This window comes from Hemiscyllium ocellatum, chromosome 1 (assembly GCF_020745735.1).
Source record: "Hemiscyllium ocellatum isolate sHemOce1 chromosome 1, sHemOce1.pat.X.cur, whole genome shotgun sequence".
Lineage (NCBI taxonomy): Eukaryota > Metazoa > Chordata > Chondrichthyes > Orectolobiformes > Hemiscylliidae > Hemiscyllium > Hemiscyllium ocellatum.
In genome coordinates, this window is record NC_083401.1 from 69,572,433 (window position 1) to 69,597,656 (window position 25,224).

The 25,224-nt window shown below is 39.5% G+C and overlaps 1 protein-coding gene across 1 annotated transcript in view; it reads left to right on the top strand.

Moving 5' to 3' along the window:
• atp8b5b (ATPase phospholipid transporting 8B5b) overlaps positions 1–25,224 on the top strand; it is a 206,312-nt gene that overhangs the window by 122,852 nt on the left and 58,236 nt on the right. The window contains exons 14-18 of the mRNA XM_060849059.1: positions 4,568–4,733; positions 20,194–20,382; positions 20,486–20,601; positions 21,369–21,533; positions 23,555–23,666. Coding sequence (XP_060705042.1) covers positions 4,568–4,733; positions 20,194–20,382; positions 20,486–20,601; positions 21,369–21,533; positions 23,555–23,666 — 748 coding nt within the window. The remainder of the gene's footprint in view (positions 1–4,567; positions 4,734–20,193; positions 20,383–20,485; positions 20,602–21,368; positions 21,534–23,554; positions 23,667–25,224) is intronic.

A 25,224-nucleotide genomic window follows, 5' to 3' on the forward strand; every position in this document is an offset into this window, starting at 1 on the left:
CTGTCCATTGCACCAGTTTGAACATGGTCTCTGGCAGATCTTGATGTTCCCTAATGCTTGGATATGTATCTCCATCCGCTCATTAACGGTCATGTCTAGTGGATTACAAACTGTACTGGGCTAAACAACGGTCAGTGCTCCAACAATCCTCCACGTGACAGAGACCTCAGCTTTTTTTTTAACCTCCTCTAACTCCAGGCCTGTATGACGACTGTGCTCACCTAAATGTGACCCCGAGACAATTCTCGATAGATTACTCATCAAAGTGAATGGTTCTACATTGGTGGAGGCTAGGTTAAGGCTTTAATAGTGCATTTCTCTAAACTTGTGATTGTTGTTCTTTAGAGGTATGGTTTGAGGGGCTTTTGGAGATGGGCTTGGACTTATTTTTTCTGTCCTGGCTTGGGAGTGTGATCTGGATGCTGCATAGAAGAATATAACGGTTTATTTGTGTAATGAGCCATCATCTTTACCCAAGGTTTCAGTAAGAAGTTGGTGCTTGATATTTGGCTGGTAGTAGCAGAGTGGAGGTTTCACACAAGTTATCTGTGATATTCAACCTCTCCTTCAGCACCATCATTTTTTCTTCAGTTCCATGCCAGCGCATGGAGCAGCGCTTCTAAAGCTAATGATTCCAAATAAACCTGTTGGACTATAACCTGGTGTTGCGTGATTTTTAACTTTGTCCATCCCTGTCCAACACTGGCTCTTCCACATTTGGAATAAGGTATACTAACTGAGAGCATGTATCAAGGTAAATGGATATGGTGTCATCATCATGACGGAAATATGATTAAATGGAGATAAAAACTGGGGACTTAACATTGAGGGATATTTAACCTTTTGGAAAGACTGAAGGGAAGAGAAAGGTGGTAGAGTGCTCTGTGAATAAGGGATGAAATGAACACAGTTGTGACAGCTGATTTAAGTTTGGGTGATGTAGGGTCTATTTAGGCGATAGCAAAAAGAGAAAGGAAAGAACGCAGTGCTGGGAGTAGTGTACAAACCCCAAACAGTTGCCATTCTATAGGAAAAGCAACAAATCAACAAATTTTAGGAGCATATAAAAAGGGATTATGTTGCAGACGTTTCGTCCCCTGTCTAGGTGACATCCTCAGTGCTTGGGAGCCTCCTGTGAAGCGCTTCTGTGATCTTTCCTCTGGCATTTGTAGTGGTTTGAATCTGCCGCTTCCGGTTGTCAGTTCCAGCTGTCTGTTGCAGTGGTCGGTATATTGGGTCCAGGTCGATGTGCTTATTGATTGAATCTGTGGATGAGTGCCATGCCTCTAGGAATTCCCTGGCTGTTCTCTGTTTGCCTTGTCCTATAATAGTAGTGTTGTCCCAGTCGAGTTCATGTTGTTTGTCATCTGCGCGTGTGGCTACTAAGGATGTGTGTGACAACGGAATGAGGACATGCTACAACCCAAAGGACTAGCCACACTACCATACATCAAGAGCATTTCCGAACTGACAGCCAGACTACTGCGACCACTAGGACTCATAACAGCACACAAACCAACAGCCACTCTCAGACAACAACTCACCAGAATGAAGGACCCGATACCCAGCATGAGCAAAACCAATGTAGTGTACTAAATCCCATGCAAGGACTGCACAAAGTATTGCATAGGACAAACAGGAAGACAGCTAACGATCCGCATTCATGAACACCAACTAGCCACGAAACGACACGACCAGCTATCCTAAGTAGCCACACACACAAATGACAAGCAACATGAATTCGACTGGGACAACACTACTATTATAAGACAAGCCAAACAGAGAACAGCCAGGGAATTCCTAGAGGCATGGCACTCATCCACAGATTCAATCAATAAGCACATCGACCTGGACCCAATATACCAACCACTGCAACGGACAGCTGGAACTGACAACCGGAAGCGGCAGATTCAAACCACTACAAATGCCAGAGGAAAGATCACAGAAACACTTCACAGGAGGCTCCCAAGCACTGAGGATGTCACCTAGACAGGGGACGAAACGTCTGCAACACAAATTCCCAGCTCGGCGAACAGAACCACAACAACGAGCACCCGAGCTACAAATCCTCTCACAAACCTTAAGCATATAAAAAGAATATAGCAATAATTCTGGGTGAATTTAATCTTCATGTCTATTGGGCTAATTAAATTCAGATATCTAATTAATGAGTTCACTAGGGCTAGTTTCCCAGAACAATAGGTCATGGAGTCAACCAGGGAGCAGGCCATTTTGGATCTGGTAGTGGATAATGAGGCACGTCTAATAAATGGGGTCAGAGTAAAAGATTCCCGAGGAAGCAGTGATTGTAACATGATAGCATGTAATATTTAGTTCTAGAGTGAGAAACTTGCGTGGTATCACCTGTGTTTAACTTAAACATATGAAATTAGAATGAAATGAAGAATGAAGTGGCTAGATCAGCAGGAATGACAGTAGCCAAGAGTGATAGGCATTTAAGGAGGTAATTCATGACCCAACAGAAATATATCCCAGTAAGGAAGAAGGATTCTAAAAGAGGTATGAACCAACCATGGCTAACCACATAAGGTAAGGAGAGTATTGAGTTGAAAGAAAAAGCATTTAAGGAGGCAAAAGTCTCCAAAGATTGGGATAAAATCGGAATCCAGCAAAATACTAAAACGTTAATTACGACAGAGAAAGTAATAAAACTTGACATTTTATGCATATGTAATAAGCTGAGAAAAACATCATCATGTGGGAAACCCAACCCGTACCTCCTGCTTTTAGGTGAGCCTCCACACTTACTCTTGAAATCAAGATTCTGCTAATGAATTAGACTAATTAAGTAAAAATCACACAACACCAGGTTATAATCCAACAATATGTTGAAGGTGTTAGCCCCCTGTGTTCTCTGTCTATGTCATGATGTTTGGATTAATTCTAATCTAAAAATTTATATCACACTGTAAATTTTTACTATAAATTCTGTGTTTTAGGATTGAGCCCTCCACTATCACCTGATGAAGGAGCGATGCTCCGAAAGCTAGTGTGCTTCCAGTTAAACCTGTTGGATTATAACCTGGTGTTGTGTGATTTTTAACTTTGTACACCCCAGTCCAACACTGGCATCTCCAAATCATGACTAATTAAGTAATCTAACATCTTTTGTAATCCAGACCAATTGCTAGTGTAGAACATGCATGCTCTATCAAAGAGGCTGGTATGATTCTTTTTTTTAACTGAGGACAAGATCACACAAGATCGGGATGGATATGTGAAAGTGAATGCACTGCCCTTCTGCTCATTGCCCCCATCCACTAGCACCCCCGGTCCCATCAGCAGAGCAGAAGGCAACCTTCCCTTTCTGGGTCATGTCCATCTCTTGGCCATGTCCTTAGCAATGAAGGTCATGTACCATAGTGCGAAGGATCATTCCTGGCTTGCAGCATGTGAAGTGGTGCTCCGAATGACTGTTGGAAAATTTTGGTAATGGCAAGCATGACTGCCTCTCATGCTTTGCACTTCCAGGAGAAGGGTGCAGTAAAACCCAAATGCATAGCAAATAAGGTGAAGGGTGGAAGATTATGTGAGAAAAGTAGCTGTGATCATGGTTGTGCCATGAATCTTACCTGACAAAACTTTAACTCAAAATAGGAAAATTGAGCTCAACATTTTTTCTTAAATGGTGAGTATGGGAAGTCTTGAACATCAAACAAACCTGGGTATCCGTATTGATGCGGTACTGAAAGTTACCATACTGACTCAGGTTGAGCTTGGATTTTTCACTCACTCATTTCTATTCCCAGCAAAAATGCAATCTGTCAGAAATGAGGATTGGATTTAGTGAATTTTTAAAGGAAAATCTGATGCTATGAGTAGCATCAAAGGTATTTAAAAGATTAATGTCTTCACGGTAAAGAATATAAGATTCAGTTCTCGAGAAACTGATTTTTCCAGACACATGTTGTCTAATTTTACGCTCCACTGATGTTAATGGTTAGTATGTAAATCAGCATTCCACCTGACATAATTGATTTTTGACACAGTGAGGTTTGGTATCATCATTGTACCACATTGATGTATTTTTACATTTGTTTGCTCTTGTATTTATTGCATAAATGTTTTATCATGTAATAATTCACATTGTATAATTTTGTATTATTTGCAGAACATACCCTGTGTACACTGCACATCAATATTGTGTGCTATTGTTAATTAAAATGATCAACTAATATATATTGTTGCATTGAATTACATATATAACTATATTTTATCGTCTCCAAATGTGAAGTCTTGAGCAAAAGATACCATGAAACAGTGGCGATGTTGCATTTTTCATGAGAACATTCATGAGGCTTTGAGAATATCCTGGAAGTCTTTTATCTATCCTCCTAGTAACTACTTGCTGTAACGAAGCTAATTGTAGAGAACTAGTTTTGGACGTCTGTCAGGATTATACTGCTTGGCTCACGGGAAACGGGAATGATCCTTTTCCTGTAGGCAATCATGGAGTTCACATGTTAATAGTTCTGTATACCTGATGCACAAGGAATACATATTAATTTAGAAAAAGCTAAAATGTTTTCATATTTCATCTCCAAAGAAAACAGAGAAGGTGGACTTTTCATTTAATCCTATGGCCGACCCAAAATTTGTGTTCTATGACCATAGTCTCCTGGAAGCTGTTAAAATTGGTGATCCTGAAGTCCATGAATTTTTTCGTCTGCTTTCACTTTGTCATACAGTCATGCCTGAAGAAAAACAGAAAGGTAACAAATGTTTCATTCTTGAGTAAGAACAGGTTCACTAATAAAAATGAAAGTTATTGAATTTTACTTTTTCTTTTGAAGGTTACTCATTGAAACATTTAACATTCTCTTTTTAACATTGAAAATAGTGATAGTTACGTAAACAAATGATAAATAAACACGCAGAGACAGTTTTAAACTACAAAATATTACTTATAGTTCCTTGAGACTGAGGACTAGCGACGTTAAGGCTGAACAATGTTGGAATTGCTCATACCATGATGGGTGAGGAAGATGGTGTTTGAAGAAACGAATGGGTGAGATGTCCAGGTTTTCACCTGCTCTTTTAGCTGTTTGGGCTTAGACTCTGCCTGGGCCTGCCAGAAATGTTCAGGGTGGTTGGTACCTTTGCGGCTGCTGCTTCTCCAAATGTGCAGTCTTGAGCAAAAGATACTGTGAAACAGTGGCGATGTTGCATTTTTTCACGAGAACATTCATGAGGTTTTGAGGATGTCCTTGAAGTCGTTTATTTATCCTCCTAGTAACTGCTTGCTGTAATAAAGCTCATTGTAGAGAACTCGTTTTTGGAAATCTTATGTCAGGCATGTAGATCATTCAGCTCACTCAACGCCTTCATGCTCAGGATGTTGGTCTGAGGGAGGGCCTTGAAATTGGAGGCTTTTTTATTCATCCACGAGATGACGGCATTGCCATTATTGCCCATCCCTATTTTCCCAGCAAGAAGTTAGGAGTCAACCATATTGCTGTGGGCCTGGGGTCATATGTAGGCTAGAACAGGTAAGAATGGTAGTTTTCTTCCCTAAAGGACATTAGTGAGCGGTATGGGTTTTATCCAACAGTTGACAACGGATTCATGATCATCTTTGGACTCTTAATTCCAGATGTTTTTTGAATTCAAATTCCACCATCTGTTGCGTTGGGATTCAAATCAGGACAGGACAGGATTGATAATACCACTGGGCCATTTCCTCCCTATATGTATAGACATAAAGGTGAAGTCACTATGGTCCCAAAGATACCATTGGATTGTTCTCTCATTAGAGAGAAATGACTGGTGGTGAGTTTAACCTGTGGCTCACCAAGCCTCATGTGAAGGACAAAGTTGAGAAGGAAAGACCTGAAGTTCCTATCCTGCTACTGCAATTGCAGGATTTTGTGGATGCTTGCTATACATAGTTTAAGTCTTTGAACATTACTTTCCATGAGCTCAGTGTTGGATTTAAGGTCTTTGTCATCGAGCATTCTGTTTCTCAGACAATCAGAGACTGTCTAGAATGACACACCTTGAATCGACTCCTAGTGGTGGGAGCAGAGCCTGTTTCTGGTCTTACTGTTTGTTGCTGGAACCTTGCTGACCCTCTCGCCCCTCAAGGAAAGAAATGTTGCAGATGTGGTGAGAACAAATTAGGGAGCAGTGGGAAGGAGCAAGACCAAAGCATTGTATAGAGCAGTAGTACCAGCTTTACAGAGACTCACAGAATTGTTACATTGTAAAAGGAATTTGTTCAGCACATTATGTCTACATTGGCTCTCTAAGTGAATATTCCACTTTATGCTATTCTCTTGTCTTCTGTCATAACACTACACATCCTTCCTTTTCAAATAAACATCTATTTCCCTATTAAATACCTGAATTGAACCTGCCTACACTACCCTCTCGAGCATTGCATTCTAAATATTAACCATCACTAGGTGAAAAGTTCTTTTAATTTATTTCACTTATACTTCTTCAGATTTCCTCTTGTCTTTCTGTTCACTGACTGTCATGCTACAAGCTGATGTACCTGGAAATCATTGGAGTTCCATGGTGGTTAGCTCAACATAATTCTATGGCAACAAGGTCATGGTCTTGTCACTGGATCATGTGGGTTGGGGTTCTTCTGAAATTAAGAAGCCTGCATTTCCTGAGGGCTTTGCAAGATCATGGACTATTGTTAAAGCCCTTGGTTAATTGGAGGTGGTCTTGCTGGCTTATTAACAAAGCTCTGTCATTTAAAATTATCGCATTTGAATTTCAATTACTCCAAAACAAAAGGTGTTTTAAACTCCAAGGAGAATATTCCTACATTATCACACAAAATGATTTAGAGGCATCAAGAGGTTCAACTGAGGTTGGAGTTGTTATATTCCAGCATGCACATGCCTTCAAAAATGAAAAACAGCATTGAATATAGGAGTTGGGAGGTCAAGTTGCAGCTGTATAGGACATTGATTAGGCCACTTTTGGAATATTGCGTGCAATTCTGGTCTCACTCCTATAAGAAGAATGTCGTGAGACTTTAAAGGGATCAGAAAAGATTTACAAGGACGTTGCCAGGGTTGGAGGGTTTGCGCAATCGGGAGAGGCGGAATAAGTTGGGGCTATTTTCCCTGGAGCATTAGATGCTGAGGGGTGACCTTACAGAGGTTTATAAAATCATGAGGGGCATGGATAGGGTAACTAGAGAAGATCTTTTCCATGGGGTGGGGGAGTCCAGGACTAGAAGGCATAAGTTTAGTGTGAGAGGGGAAAGATTTAAAAGGGACCCAAGAGGCAACTGTTCCACGCAGAGGGTGGTGCATGTATGGAATGAGCTGCCAGAGGAAGTGGTGGAGGCTGTACAATGGCAACATTTAAAAGGCATCTGGATGGGTACGTGAATAGGTAGGGTTTAGAGGGATATGGGCCAAGTGCTGGCAAATGAGACTAGATTAATTTAGGGTATCTGGTCAGCATGGAGGAGTTGGACCAAAGAGTCTGTTTCTTTGCTGTACATCTCTATGACTCTATGACATGGTGGATGATTCCTTGCTGCTACTATTTCTTCCTTTCCTTATGGGCAACCTCCCTTAGAGACTTAGAGCAGTGTTTCAATGAAGGAATTCTTATGGAGTCTAAAGCTCCTATCTAAAGCCAAGCTCTCAGAATGTCAGGTCAGCAAACTTTGGCATGTAGAATATGTCTGAAGTTAAATCCAGTAACCCTGAACCAGTTTCTTGGAAGACCAAATTACTTTCTCAGTGAACCAAGAATGCCACAAATAAGTTTCACTGTTCAGGATTCCAAAGTATGCATGACAAGAATAAATTTCATTAACTTATGTTTAAGTCATTTGTAAGTTGGCAGTTAATCATGTCATAGAACTTCCACTGCCAACAGATAAGTTTTCTACTTTTTGACCTTGCTGCACCTGACCTCATGACTGCTGCGAATCTGGCATGTTGTTTCCAAGTCACTTCTCTGTGTCCACTGAATCTGTTCATTCCAGCAGATACTATGAAGTAAAGTTTGTGGACTGGAGAAGAAACAGTTTAAAGGCAATAAGAATAAATAATTCCTAAAAGTATATTGAAAGTTCTTTTAATCAGTGCATTTCTACTACAAAGAGAAAGGAAGCAATGCTCGATCTAGTTCTGAATGAAACAGACACTTTTGAATGATGTAGAATATGTTTCCATGGGAGAACATCTGGTAAATAAAGAGGTTTATATGATTAGGTTTAAAGTAATTACAGAAAGGACCTAAGGAAAATGATTAAATATCCAACCGGAAGGGAACTAATATTAATGATTTAAGAAGATCCATCTTGTTTGAACTGCAAATAAAGATCAGGATTTTACATGGAGACATTTGGTCCAGCCACCAGATAGAAAGTTCAGCCAGCTAGTTGTGAGAAGCCGTGGCTTCTGGTCCTTTCTGGAGCTGTGTCACTTCCTAGAACTGTGTGTAGTGGTCTTGTTGGGATTGTCGTGGGTCCTGTACCAACAGAAATATTAGACTAAAGGGAAGTGGAACTGGGGAAAGTGGGGTGAGAGGAGCAATCAAGAACCTAGAAAGAATGCTTTAAGTAGGTCAGCCCTTACCACTGGCGGCCATTCACTGGCCCACCTGGTTGCCCTGTGGCCCGACTAGAAGGCATGGACTCTCCCATGGGAGAGCATTAGTATTGAGCATTTTATCATTAGGTAAGATGTAAGTTCCTCCTTGCTGTTGATAAAATACCATTGGCAATGGGATGAGATCCTTTAGTGGCCAGGAATAAGCCCCACAATCCTTACAACTTGCCATTCCTCTAATAATCATAGTGTAATATCATGCTTTTGCTCAATACTATTAACATGTATGTGGATGCAAGTGGATCGCAGCATTTCAAGGGCAACTAGAGACAGGCAATAAATGCTGACCAGTCAGTGATGCCCACATCCTACGAAAAAACCTTCTTGATGTGGATTATACTGATAAAGGTTAGTGTGTAAACAAAAGAAGGACGAAAGTCAAGAATAGATGGTTCCTAAACATAGCAGTGAAAAATTAGAAAGAGAAGCCATTGCTAAATAAGCTTTAATAGTGAAACCTAGTGAGGGCCAACCCACTAAACTAGACACTAAACAAGAAGTATAGAACACGAAACTTGTAATATCTCTGTCACTAAGCACATCTACTCAGCCCACCTCTAAAGCAAATTTCAAAATCATTTGTTAGACTTGGAAGACAGTGCATATGATAGGATACATTCTGATGGTTCATTAATCTGTTTTTATGTCATACTTAGCTATGACAGGTTTTGCACAATATGAATCAGCCAAATGATGGAGTTAGTTGCAACAAGTCCTGAACAAATCTTCCAGCTACAAAGACTATATAATGCATGCATATCAATAGCAGTGGAATGTCCAAGTGTTCATTTGACCTTATGAACCTATTCACTAACATGCCACTCAAGGAAACCATAGTCATTGTGCTTGTCACTATGTCATGACCATCTAGATGTGCCTCCATTGTCTGAAACTATATTAACTTAATTACTTTATCAGCAACTCTTGCAGTTGACTTCTGCTTTATTAATATTATGTATCCCCAGTTAGATGGTGTTGTCAGTTGATCCAGTTTAGGTTCAGGTCTTGCTAACATTTTCATTGGCTTGATGAGAAATGCATTTTCATTGGAATGACCTCTAACTTACCTGATGTATCTTTCTGATATGTGGATGATATGTTTGCTATATTTGTAACTGCAGCTACTTTAAGAAGTTTCTTCTACACCTTCATGGCTCCAACCTATTTCAGATTCAGTTTTAAAATGGAGCAGTCTCACAAGGTTTTTTTTATGTGGTAGCTGAGAAATTTGTTACTGTGATTTCTACTACAGTCTGCCTTCACTGGTCAGTCTACATGTTGGGATTCCTACTAGTGCCATGCATTGCTAAATTGGCCTTATCAGCAAACCCATAATTAGGGCCCAAATCTTTGGCACATTGGGTGAGATTGATGTCAAAATAGAATGCATCAGAGCTATCCTATGGGGTTAGTGGCTATCCCAATCAGTTTAGTGTTTGATATATATCACTCATGAATAAGCCATAAGCTATCATTTTTGCTCATGGAAAGTGTCCAGTCTACTTCAGATTACTCTCAAAGGCTAAGGTATGTCAAAACTTTGAGCAAAGATGAAACAATTTAATACAACTATGCCACAGCATTATCTCTAAAGAGTATGCTGCTATCAAGCCCAAAAGACATTCCACCTACCACACAAATGACTAATGTAGCATATGAATTTCAGTTCCAGTGTGATGCAGATATGTAGACAGTATGTTCCAATGAATAGTGGATTAAATCAAACCCCATTTGGTCTGTTCACAGTAAACTGAGTACTGATTGTACTCAACCAGTCCTTACTTGCAAAACTCAGAATGTGGTGGCCAAAATGAGATGTGATTCCATAATTAGATAGCACTTAGATGGCACAGTAGCTCAGTGGTTAGCACTGCTGCCTCACAGCGTTAGGTTCAATTCCAGCCTTGGACGACTGTCTGTGTGGAGTTTGCACATTCTCCCTGTGTCTGCGTGGGTTTCCTCCGGGCGCTCCGGTTTCCTCCCACAGTCCAACGATGTGCAGGTCAGGTGAATTGGCCATGCTAAATTGCCCATAGTGTTAGGTGCATTAGTCAGAGGAAAATAAGTCTGAATGGGTTACTCTTCGTAGGGTCGGTGTAGACTGGTTGGGCTGAAGGGCCTGCTTCCACACTATAGGGAATCTAATCTATTCTTACCAAACAATCCCAAGTATACGAAGAATTATATTAATGTTTAATTTAAGACAAGCTCACAATGTGGCTCATTTATCACAAAAGATAACACAATGAATAGGTCAAAATACTGTACCTTTTTCAAATAAATAGAAGTATGGAGGCAGCTCTTTCCTAGTGTATTTGGAGAGAAGTGGCAGCCTGGTAGTATTATTGCTGAGCTATTAATCTAGAGACCCAGGTGATGTTCTGGGCATCCAGGTTCAAAGCCCACCATGACAGATGGTGGAATTTAGATCCAATAAAAATCTGCATTTAAGGGTCCAATGATGACCATGAAACCAATGTCAGTTGTTGAAAAAAACTTGTCTGTTTCACTAATACCCTTTAGGGAAGGAAACCTGTCATCCTTACCTGGTCTGGTCTACGTGTGACTCTAGAACCATTGCAATGAGCTGCACTCTTATCTGTCCTCTGGGAAATCAGGGATGGGCAAAGAATGCTAACCTAGCCAGCGACGCCCTCATCTCATGAATGAGTAAATAAAAAGAATATCCTGCAGCAATGCTTTGATCAACCAACAACATGTTGCATTTTTAAAATTTAAGTAAAATCCTGACGGATAACTTACTGGTATGTTATTCACAGTAACACCTCAACCAGAGTCCATTTGCCAACCTTAGAGCACCCTTTTCTCATGTAATATAATTTATTGTTCTGTTTGAAATTTGTGTTCTTACATCTGTTGTGATGAGTGCAAGACAAAAAACTTCAACGGTGTGTCTCCTTTCCAGTGATATCCAATGGAGCCTCCTGAAAGTTGTGCCTTTATGGAGTATATACCGTGAGATGGTCATACCACAAATAATGAGTGCACGTGCAGAAAGAGAAAGTGTGACCACCAAACAGTGTAAAAGCATTAGGCAGGTAGTACAGCTATCCTGAGATTCATCTCCCTTTTCAATAGATTTTCCATTTTGAATAGTGCTCGGAGATGGTTTCCCAGGGGACTGCAGTGAAGGCCAAATCTGTTGGACTATGCAGCTGCAGAGACTGAGGGGAAAAAAATGAGTGGGAGAGCAATAGCTATTGGGAATTCTAACATAGGGGCAACAGATACAACATACAACACTAGTATGGTATATTGTCTCTCTGCTGCCAGAGATGTCAAAGATGTCATTAAGTATCTACATGCAGACTCTGAAGGGCAAGGGTAAACAGGCAGAAGTCTGATTCATGTAAGTTCCAACAAATTAGATAAGAGTATTATGGACCATACAAAACCCCCCTCAAATATATCAGGACATAGCCTAGAATCTAACTTTTATCTTGCTTAAAGGTAAGTGTGAGGTGCTGTGTTCCAGAGATAATTCAATTGGTTATACTACTTGGCTTTAAGCAAAACATGCTTTATTCTTACTCTATAGTTAAGCTACAAACAAAAGAAAGAAAAATTGGTACAACTTTAACTCTATTGGAAAACTTAATACAATAATAGATTATTTAACTACTAATCAGCAATATTGTATACTATACAGTATTGTTCCAAAATAATAACTTCCCATAAACTCCTTCTTGACAAGGCAAATACAGTAGATTGTCTCACATTCAATGTTTCTCCAGTCCAATAGGAAAGAACATCAAGAGAAACTCTGGCAGAGACAGAGAATTCAAGTGTTTTACTGTAGCAGGGAGAGATGTGTGACAATAGTGCAGGAGTAGGCCATTCTGCCATCGAGCCAGCACCACCAATCATTATGATCATGGCTGATCATCCTGAATCAGTATCCTGTACCTGTCTTATCCCCATAACCCTTAATTCCACTATCCTTAAGAGCTCTATCCAACTCTTTCTTGAAGTCCAGAGACTTGGCCTCCACAGTCTTCTGGGGCAGAGCATTCCACACACCCACCACTCTCTGGGTGAAGAAGTTTCTCCTCAACTCTGTTCTAAATGGCCTACCCTTTATTTTTTAACTGTGTACTCTGGTTCAGGACTCACCCATCAGCGGAAACATGCTTCCTGCCTCCAGAGTGTCCAATCCTTCAATAATCTTATACGTCTCAATCAGATCCCCTCTCAGCCTTCTAAACTCAAGGGTATACAAGCCCAGTCTCTCCAATCTTTCAATCTTTCAGAACCCCAATAACAACTGAAAACTGAATCAAAATCTTGGTTCTGTGCAAGCCTGACTCTACCTATTCATGCTCTTTCTATTTTATTCCAACTTTAAAAAAAACAAGCCCCATGACCCCACATGCTGTTTATTGGCTTGGAACAGACTGTTCGGCACATCTGCCTCAATCCAGAACAAAATATACCTCTTAAAGCCATAGTATCATCACAAGAGAGGGATGGAGTCCTTCAGGTAAAACATAGAAAGTTAGGAAATAAATTGAAATGCAAATTCGTAATTTCAGGGTTATGTCCCATGCTATATGCTAGTGAATTAATTAATAGGATTGCATGACTAGAAAGGTGATGTGGATGGGAGGCATTTGAATTTTTAAGGCATTGGGTTTGATTCTGGGGAAGATGAGGCCTGTTCAAGCTGAAGAGGCTTCACCCCAGGAGGATGAGGACCAATATCCTGGCAAAGCATTTAGGGACATGTGTTAGTTCTGTGTGGGAGAAAAGAGTAAGGAAAACAAAGATGGAAATGAAAGGTAGAAAAATAGAAAGCAAAAATGGAGTCAGAGGAAATGAAGGCTGGTAACATGTAGGGCTATTGTATGAAAAATTTATGTTAAAAATTCATTAGGAAGAGAAATGTAAAGTTACAGTATCTGAATGCATGTAGCATTAACAGTAAGGTAGTTAAATTAACACAGCTAGTAATTGAAAACAGGTATAATGTGATTACAATTACAGTGTTAGGGCTACAAGGTGACCAAAGCCAGCAATCAACATCCAGGGATATTCAATCTTTAGGAAAGGTCTGATGGAGTGGTATTGTTAGCAAAAGACAACATAAGTGTAATAGTAACAAAGGATATTGAGCTAGAAAACTAATCAGTGGTAATGTCACTGGACTAGTGATCCAAACTCGCGAAGAGGGACATGAACTATGGCAGATGGTGAAATTTGAATTTAGTTAAAATCTGGAATGAAAAACTAGTCTAATGGCAACCATGTAACTATTGTTGATCGTTGTAAAAACCTATCTGGTTCACTAATTTCTTTTACAGAAGGAAATCTGCCAATTTTATCTGGTCCGGCTTACATGTGACTTGAGGCCAAAAGCAATATGGCTGACCCTTACCTCCTGGAAATTAAGAATGGTCAATAAATGTTAGCTAAGCCGTTAATCCCCACATCCTTTGAGCAAATAAAAAAAAGTAGGTAGAGCTAAGAAGCAACAAAGGTGGACATTTGTGGGATTTGGTTATGGGCCTCCTCCAAACAGTATGAGTAAGATGAACAGTACAAAAACAAAGGAAATTAGAGCAACATATAGTGGAGTGCTACATATCATGGATTACTTTTATCTATAGAGGCTTGGCAAACCACACCAGTAATAATACTGTAGTGGATGAATTCCTTGTGTGTATACAAGATGTTTTTATAGATCAAGGCATTAAGGAACCAACTAGGGAACAAGCTATCCTAGATTTGTTACTGTGCAATGAGCAGGAGTTAATTAGCTGTTTTGTTATGCAGGTTCTTTTAGAGAAGAGCGATCATAGCATAATGCAATTCTTCATTGGGATGGAAAGCAAAGTGGTCAAATTCAAATCTAGGGTCCGAAATCTAAACATAGGATACCGCAAAGGAAAAAGTTGTCTACAATATATTAAGTTCAAAATCACGCAACACCAGATTATAATCCCAACAGGTTATTTGGAAGCATTAGCTTTTGGAGCACCACTCCTTCATCGGGTAGTTGACAGGAAGGAGTAGCGTTCCGAAAGCTAGTGCTTCCAAATTAACTTGTTGAGCTACAACCTGGTGTTGTATGATTTTCAACTTTGTTCTCCTCAGTCCAACACTGGCACTTCCAAGTCATTACAATATATTAGATAGTTATAAAAAAGGCATGATGTTGGAGGGCAAATTGACAGTATTTAACAAAGAAACACGTATATTGCAACAGTTGTGCATTCATTTCTGGCACAAAAACGCATAAAACAATGGCTCAACCATGGCTAACAAAATAAATTAAGGATAATATTAGATCAAAGTGGAGCCATATAAATTTGTTAAAAGTATTGGTTAGCCTGATAGTTGGGAATATTTTAAGTTCAGCAAAGGTGGACCAAGAAAGTTATTAAGATGAGAACATACAGTATAAGAATAAACTTGCAAGGAACATAAAAGCAGACTGTAAAGGCATCTATAAGTATGTAAAAAGAAAAAGATTAGTGAAGACAAATGTAGGCTCCTTACATCTGAAACAGAATAATTGTAATGGAGCGCAAGTAAACAGGAGAGTAATTAAGCATTTACTTCAAGCCTGTGTTCATGGGAGAAGACACTTACTATTTCCTAGAAATGCTAGGAATTGAAGAATCTTATGAGAAACAGGAACTAAAGTGCTGAATAAACTAATAGGGCTGAAAGCTAATAAAGCCCCAGTGTGTGATAATTTACAACTCTGTGTTCTAAAGGAGGTAGCCATGAAATTACTGGATGCATTGGTTGCTTTCTTCTAAAAAAAAATTTTACATTCTGGAACACTCTCAGCAGATTGGAGGGTGGCAAATGTAACCCCACTATCTGAAAAGAAAGGGAGAGAAAAAATAAGGTATTACAAACAGGTGAGCCTAACATCAGCAGTTGGAAAATGCTAAGCCACATTGTAAAGGATGGGATAACAGAACACTTAGAAAATGTCAAAAGATTCAATAAAGTTAATCAATGTGAATTATATGTGTTTGGATTTTCAGAAAGCTTTTACACAATCCCACACAAGAGGCTAGTATATAAATTTAAGCACAGGATATTTAGGGTAGTGTACTGGTATAGATTGAAACTGGTTGGTAGACAGGAAGCAGAGTAGGAAAAAATGGGTGTTTTTCAGAGTAGAAGACAGTGATAAGAAGAGTACCGCAGGAATCAGTGCTCGGGCCCTTGCTATTCATCATATATATCAATGATTTAGATGAGAGAATCAAATGTAAAATTACCATATTTGTTGATGTCACAAAAGTAGGTGATTTGTAAGTGGTGAGGAGGATGTAAAGAGGTTTCAAGTCAGACAAGTTAGGTGAGAGGTCAATTACATGGCAGACACAATATAATGTGAATAAGTGTGAAGTTATATACTTTAGTCAGAAAGAAAACAGAATAGCAGTGTATTATTTAATGATAGCTTGGGAAATGTTGATGTACTCTAGACCTGAGTGTCCTTGTACACACTTACTGAAAGGAAGCAGGTAGGTTCAGCAAGCAGTTTGGAAGACAAATGGCATGTTGGCCTTTATTGCAAGACGATTTGAGTACAGGAGCAAGGATGTTTTACTAGAGATGTATAGGTCTGTGGTGAGACCACACCTGGAGTGTTGTGTGCAGTTTTGATCTTCATAACAAAGAAAGGATACACTTGTCATTGATGGAGTGCATCAAATGTTCATCAGTCTCGTTTCTGGGCTGACAGGACTGTTGCGGGAAAGATTGGGATGATTAGGCTTGTATTCACTGGGCTTTAGAAACTACTGAATATGCATTGACTTATGACGCAAAAGCAAAAAGATATTATTGCAATATAAAGAGAAGTCAATTACAAGTTAGACTTTAGGACAAATGAATGAACCGTTTTCTTTATTTCTCTTTTTTCTGGCTTTGAAAATGTTCCTTTCTGATTTTAAATCCAGTCCCTTTATATAAATTATAATTCCACCATTCCTTATGACAGTATATTTAGCTCATAGCAACTCATTATATTAAAACTCTGTCACCTGTCCTCTGGTTCTGTTGCCAGTTACATTAAACTTTGCCATCTGGTCACTGGACCTGCCTGTCAATGATATCAGTTACTCTTAACTCAACCAGAAGCCTTCATTATATTGAATACTGGTACTCTGAGTCTTCCACGTTTCTTCCCTGCTGTAGGATTTAGATTTTTATTCACTTGTGAGATGTGGGTATTGCTAGCTGAGCCATATCCCAATTTCTCTGGAAAGTTGAAGATCCTGATCCTTTGTATATTTCTGGTATGTCTGCCTTTGTCAGGGGTCAAACCTAGATGTCCACATTATTTGAATCTGTTTTCAGGGAATTCAGGAACTTTGTAATTCATGTAGTTAAATTTTGTTTCAGTGGTGCCATGTATGTACAAATAGCTAGCATTGCCGTGGGATCCTGTCTAGGCTGAACTCTTGCTCAAACCTTTGTTGCTAACTATGATAGTGTGTCTTAAATGAAATGACCACTAATTTGCATACTTTTGATATATGACCATTGTGATATTTCAGTTCAGAGCTACATTAAAGAATTTCTTTGCACAGCTTAATAAACCTCATCCTCACTCGCATCTACCATTGAAATGCAGCAATCAAATAGGCTGCCTATCCTTGGTATATTAGTCGAGAAATCAGCCAGTAGGGTTCTATGCTACTATACTGGGTGATATACACGTTGGGAGTCATGCAGTTCCACTGGCTACAGGATCAATCTTATTGATAATCTTGTGAGACATCTGTGCTCCATGTATCCACTATTATCTATGATTCTGCTATTGATACCATTTTTTAAATAATCTGAACAATACCAAAAATCAATTTAAAGATTACCTGCCAGGTTTGTAGTGTAATGCATTTGCACATGCTAGAGCTACATATATTAATAAACTAGACTCTGTTTTATGTTGGCAAAAAGAATTTGTACATAAATTGAACACAAGTAACACATGGAGACTGCCGATATTTACTGCACTCCCATAGCAATCCCATGACCAATCAGTATCTACCTGCCTATTCTGAGAATGATAATGAATAGTGATCTGTTCCTGCTGCATTGCCATTCCAATGGTTCCCCAATCAATGAGCACCACCTTCTCATGCTGTATAAATTGTGGTCCCTTTTTTTCAAGTATATTTCTTGCATTCTAGTCCTGATGAATACAAGATTAAATATTTAATTCTTGTCTCCTTTTAGCAATGTTTACATTTTGTTCAAACCACTGCAGTACCTTAAAGGCCTCATATTTCATTATCACTCTCCGACCCACCTCAGCCTTGATGGACCAAAGAGGGCTTGAATAATTTTGTCTTACATTTATCAGGATAACTTACAATGGGAAAATAATCTTTTTATTAACAGGATGAGAAGAGCAGGCTGATTGATTAGCAAGTGGACCTTCATTGGTAGAGCTGTTGCCATGGCCATTGCATTAGTTAGATGATTACTGAGAGCTAATGTCCAATCTTTACTTAAATTTAAACAAGGCATGATGATTTTGATCGGAAAAGGTGGAAGTGGGTACTGCAGATGCTAGAGATTAGAATGTTTTGTTTTGCATTCATCTGAGTAATTCTCATGAACTTCAAAGAGCAAGCAATCTTTCTATCCTGCAATTTTCTAGTTCATTTGTCAGGGCAATGCCTTTCCCAATCAAAGTCAAGATTAGAGTGGTGCTTGAAAACCACAGCAGGTCAGGCAGCATCCGAGGAGCAGAAGAGTCGACTCTCCTGCTCCTTGGATGCTGCCTGACCTGCTGTACTTTTCCAGCACCACTCTAATCTTGACTTTGATTGGGAAAGGCATTGCCCTGACAAATGAACTAGAGAATTGCAGGATAGAAAGATTGTTTTCTCTTTGAAGTTCATGAGAATTACTCTGATGAATGCAAAACAAAACATTTAACAAAATAGGTAATTTTTCAGCAATAATCAATAAACGACAAATCAGACCATTTACAGGGCTAATGGTGAGATGATGATTAAAATTTAAAAATAACAGTGCGATGGCTTTGTCAACAGCATGACTTAAACATAACCATAATTAAGGAGGTGGCTGGCAGCAAATATGAGGCAGAAACTACTGTTTGGATATGGCAAGTGCTAAGTTTCAGCTTCTTTTTACCTTCCTGTGATGAGAAGAAGCAGGATATTTAGACTTAGGTTTTATTGTAATGTGTACACAAGCACAAGGTACTAGAGTATAACAAAAATTATGCAATGTCACCACACACGGCACCATCTTAGGTACAAAATCTTAGTTACAGAAATAGAGAAATAAAGAAATCAAAGTTAAAATGGCAAACATTATGGTCCCTTCTTGAGTCATGGGACTGCAGATGTTCCAAGTTGGGTTTCCCCAAGAGGGCTTGCTCCCTCCCGCACAGAGCATGCTTTCATCCACATGGGCTAAGATCTACCTGGGCATGCCAGACTTTGCTGCCACTCATAAAGTTTTAACCCTGACTGCCACATCACTGCTGCTACTATCCCTCGCGGCCCTGACTATTGCCGCCCCCATCTTTCAGTGCCACCTCATCGCTTACTGCCACTGCCCTCATCCTTTGCCACCGCCATCCGGCATATCCCAACCATTTCTCAGATTAATCTTCTTACTTACCTTGTGTTAGCAAAATCTCAGATTTTTTGTGTGATAACTAGCATAGCAGAACTGCAGGAAACTGCAGAATGCGTAATGCAATCAAATTAACATTTTAAAGAAATGCTATCTATTGAACAGCCAGGTTTGGAGGATTTGAGCTATAGGGAGAGGCTGAACAGGCTGGGGCTGTTTTCCCTGGAGCGTTGGAGGCTGAGGGGTGACCTTATAGAGGTTTCCAAAATTATGAGGGGCATGGATAAATAGGATAGGATAAATGGGGTCGGGGAGTCCAGAACTAGAGGGCATAGGTTTAGGGTGAGAGGGGAAAGATATAAAAGAGACCTAAGGGGCAACTTTTTCATGCAGAGGGTGGTATGTGTATGGAATGAGCTGCCAGAGGATGTGCTGGAGGCTGGTACAATTGCATTTAAGAGGCATTTGGATGGGTAGATGAATAAGAAGGGTTTGGAGAGATATGGGCCGGGTGTTGGCAGGTGGGACTCGATTGGGTTGGGATATCTGGTCAGCATGGACGAGTTGGACTGAAGGGTGTGTTTATATGCTATACATCTCTATGACTCTATATAAAATCTACTGTATTTTTGTAAGAAGTAAATTATATTAGAACATAGAACATTACAGCGCAGTACAGGCCCTTCAGCCCTTGATGTTGCGCCGACCTGTGAAACCAGTCTGAAATCCATCTAGCCTACACTATTCCATTATCATCCATATGTTTATGTAATGACAATTTAAATGCCCTGAAAGTTGGCAAGTCTACTATTGTTACAATCAGGGTATTTCACGCCTGTACTGCTCTCTGAATAAAAACATCGATCTCTATTTAATTAATTAACCCCTGAATAATCAACTTTAACCCTTTGGTATTAGATGTAACTGCAATTTTCTCTGATGTATATCACTTTATAACATGCTTTCCTTTTTCCTGAAGGTACCCTGATATATCAGGCTCAGTCTCCAGATGAAGGTGCACTTGTCACTGCAGCAAGAAATTTTGGCTTTGTTTTCTTGTCCCGTACCCCTGAGACAATAACTCTAGTTGAAATGGGTAAAACTGTAGTCTATGAATTGCTTTCTATTCTGGACTTTGATAATGTAAGGAAAAGAATGTCTGTCGTAGGTGAGTTTGTTATTTTTGAAATAAATATAAATCATTTTACATTGAGGTTGTGAGTAATGTGCAATATTCATTTGTTGACCTCATGCTTTATTTTGTTGTTTAGTTCGACATCCTGATGGGAATCTATATTTATACTGTAAGGGGGCTGACACCATTGTGTTTGAGAGACTTAGTGCTTCATCTCAACAATTAAAAGACATAACTACAACACATCTTGATGTAAGTGAATATATAATACATCATTAAAATCAGTAATAGTAATATTCAGTTTTAAACTGTTTAAATTGTTTTGATTCATTAATTTATGGGTGCATTCGTTGTTATTTGGTGAATGGTGACCTTGTCATGTCGAGATACATGAGACATGTGGAGCAAAGGAATGTTGTACATATGTATAACAGCAACAACAGATGGGGCGATTGGTCGAGATCACAAACAGCAGGAGATAAAACAATACAATTTTGTACGGCACACTGTCAAGAAGGTTGAATACAATGCATCCTGAAGACAAGCACATTGCCCTTGACAATCCCTGTCTTCTGTGTGTACCATTTTGCCAATGCCAATATTTTTCTGGTCTGTGATCTGACTATTACCATTACTTACTCCACCTTTACAATGATATTCTGCAGAATGGGTGTCTTTTTATCTATTGAATTCCTTCCACATTTTCAGGGTATTATGTGCCTCTTTCTCCTGCAAGGACAGGAGAAAGTGCATGGTAAGGCACTTCTTTTGAGGATGCATGTGTTAATATTGGCAGATCAGCAGCAGCATCATGCTCAGAATCATTCTCAGCAGTCAGTATCTTTGGCGCACACCCCAACCCTTTTAAAGCTACTCAATGAGCACCCATTATTCCAACCTAGGATTGTGATTGTATTTATCCTGTCAGAGTTTTTGAGATCATTGAGCAATATGTCTGCTTTACAGGATAGCTTTGTTACCATGTAGTCACAGACTAAAGTCTAATTTCAAAATTATAGGAGTTTGCAGGTGATGGTTTACGCACATTAGCCTTGGCATATAAAGAATTAAATAAAGTATATTTTACAAACTGGCAAGAACGGTACCAGGAAGCAAGTACTTCATTAGAAAATCGTGAAGAACTACTGTCTGAATTGTATGAAGAAATTGAAAAAGACTTAACGGTAAACTACTTAATATTATCTACATAATTTGTGGCATTATTCTCTTAATAAGAACCTGGATCTCACACCTTGTTATCTTTAAAACCAAAGATCACTGTCTGGTTGCCATCTGGTCCAAGGTCCAAGTTTACCTGACTGATCGTCCCCTGGTTCTTTCTGAAGGTTGCCCTTGCAATGTTTGGCTTAGCATGGATGCTCATTTTTTATGCAGGACTCAAGTGCCTACTCCTTGGCAGTCCTTTGAGTGCCAGAAACCTTGGGCATTTCTTCTTCCAGACAAGCTAGTGACATGCTCAAAGATAATGTCTCACCTCATCTCACCAGAGTTCCCAACAAACTAAATGTCCCTATGCTGTTTGAGGGTGTGTCAATGCATCTTCTGAGGGTTCACAGGCTTCCTTCTCAGAGGCATTGCTGTTGCAGAGACTCAAGGTGTTTTGGACATTGTGCAATATGCCACTTGAGCCTTCTCAAGAAACAGAAAATAGTTGATGAAGAGATAGAGTAGACCAATGTGTTTGCCGTTGTGCTTATCTAGAGCGCATGGCTGCTCACCATGAGAATGATCCCGATAAGGCCTATACTCACCAAGATGTGGCCTATCCTCACCAAGATGCCTGGTGACATCTACTTGGAAACACAATTGAGAGCTAGATGATCATGATGTCCACTACAGAATGAGCCATTCCAAACAATGTCCTGCATCCGCCTGTGTAAAGTGTTACATTCCTGACATCTTTCATACCCCTAAGCTCATTACTAAACAACAGAGAGTAGAAATTAATATCGATTGTGCCCACTTTTAACATACCAATACAGATTAGGAACTCCTAACATTAGGCCCATTCGATGGCCCATCTAGGCTTTAGACTTCTTGCATATATTAAATAGCAGCCTAATGTCTACTTCAGGAATTCTGTAAGAAATTTGTTCATGATGAGTAAAACAAGGTAAATTCATTAGTTTGTGTAGAAACTGTCAGAATGTGGCATCTCATAGCATGGACTGTTAGGCTTTTTTTCTCCCTGCATCCCTCAGTTCTAAAAAAACTTGCAGTGTAACTTACTAGATATACAAGCGTGTAACAGCATAAATTTGCCACCAGGCAATTGGGATCTTAATGAATAGAAAGAGCACAGTGTTTATCCTTCACCAATACAACTTAAAGATGGAAGTAGGGAAAATGATAAAAAATAATGATGCACATTATATATAAAATAAATATTTGGAATAAAAAGCTGAAGACTATCACATAATTACTGTCATAAAACAAACTTAAACAGTTCCATGATAGCAAAACACTGCCAATACTTGCCTTCAAGCACAGTGATAGAACACAGAACATAACAGCACAGGTCAGAAACAGGCCCTTTGCCCCACCATGTCTGTGATAACCATGATGCCATTCTAATCGAATCACATCTGCCTGCACATGGTCTTTATCCCTCTGTTCCCTGCTTGTTCATGTGCCTGTTCAAATGCCTTTTAAACATTATGATTTGGAGGTGCCAGTGTTGGACTGGGGTTTACAAAGTTAAAGATCATACAACAGCAGGTCATAGTCCAACAGGTTTATTTGGAAGCACTAGCTTTCGGAGCGCTGCTTCTTCATCAGGTGGTTGTGGAATATAAGATCTTATACTCCACAACCACCTGATGAAAGAGCATCGCTCCGAAAACTAGTCCTTCCAAATAAATCTGTTGGACTATAACCTGGTGTTGTATGATTTTTAACTTAAACATTGCTTTTGTATCTGCTTCTACCATCTCTCTGGCACTGCATTTCAGGCACCTACCACCCTCTGTGTAAAAAGGATTTGCCTTGCTTATCTCCTTTAAACTTTTTCCCTCCCCCGTTAAACCTATGCCCCCTAGAATTTGACATTTACACTCTAGGAAACAGACCCCAACTATCCACCCTGTCCATGTCTCTCATAATTTTATAAACAAGGACAATTATATGAGAGAGATTTAGGAAAATTTATTTTCCAACATGTTTCCATCAGCTTTTCTTTTTGCAGTTGTTGGGTGCTACAGCAGTTGAAGATAAACTCCAAGATGGTGTTCCACAGACAATTGAAACACTCTCAAAAGCAAATATCAAGATTTGGGTCCTTACAGGTGACAAACAAGGTATATACATTTTATGATTTGCTACTGAAAAAAAGAAATAGCTAGCATTTCAAAAGTAATTTGATTTCTGACAGTTTCTTTTTTTCACGACTCCATGGGACAGTGCACTGGATTTCAAACCCACTATTCGCAAGGGGGAAGTTGCAGCAAATGCTAGATTTAATGAAAGTACTAAAGGTCCTCATTTACCTTTGATTGATTGCTATCTAAAGGCAAACAACACCATACAATAATAGTGAAAGTAACTTCTGTTGTTTCTTGTTCCACCTATCTTAAACTAGAACAGTAAATAATAATCATTGCTTTTGGTTATTAGAATTATGGGCTGAGTTTTACCAGACATAGACTAATTGTCAATTTTGTTGAGTTTCATTGAGTTTCTCTCACAAAGCGAGATTTCTCACTTTATTGTTGCCTGATTTCTGAGCACCACGGCCCATGGCATCCCACTCATTGTATCACAGTTTTACCCACAGATGGAACTATCCAAGGCTTCCTATTGCCAGCTTCATATTTAAAGCCTAGCTGTGCCTCCAATTAAGGGATGCAAACCAAGAGTTGCCCTTCACCATCAATATAGGGAGAAGGCAGGGAAATGGCACCAATTGAAATTTTATTCAGGGAGCCAGTGCAGATGTGATGAACTAAATGGCCTCCTTTCAAGCTGTCACAATTCTGTGAATTAAAGTCAGTGAAACAAGAAGGATATTGTTAATTCAGAGGGTTTAAATGAGTGTGGCAATGGATACGAAATGAAACAGTACATCAGCAAATGTATTGAGGAGAAGATAGAAGTTAAATCAAGCAAGTCTGATAGGAGGAGCAGGCAGGGCCAGGTTAATTACCATGGCAGAACCGGCGATCTGAAATGTATTCCCTTTAATAGCAGATTAACTCAGGGCCTGGACTACAATGTGGTAGCTATTACAGAAACTTAGTTGAGAGAAAGGCAGGACTGGCACCTCAGTGTTCCAGGGTTAAATATTTCAGGCATGATAGAGAGAGATATAAAAGGAGTGAGGAGTTACATTATTGACTAAGGAAAATTTCACAGCCGTACTGAGAGAGTATAACTTGGAGGGCTCATCTAGCAAGGCCATATGTGCAGGACTTATGAATAAGAAGAGTCCAGTTACAATGATGGGGTTATTCTATAGGCCTCCCAATAGCCAGGAACAGATATGTAAGCAGATCAGGGATTGATGTGAATACAACAGAGTTATAGACAATAGGTGCAGGAGTAAGCCATTCTGCCCTTCGAGTCTGCACCACCATTCAATATGATCATGGCTGATCATCCTTAATCAGTATCCTGTTCCTGCCTTATCTCCATAACCCTTGATTCCACTATCCTTGAGAGCTTTATCCAACTCTTTCTTAAATGAATCCAGAGACTGAGCAGAGCATTCCACACAGCCACCACTCTCTGGGTGAAGAAGTTTATCCTCATCTCTGTCCTAAATGGTCTACCCCTTAAGCTGTGTCCTCTGGTTCAGCACTCACCCATCAGCAGAAACATGTTTCCTGTCTCCAGAGTATTCAATCCTTTAATAATCTT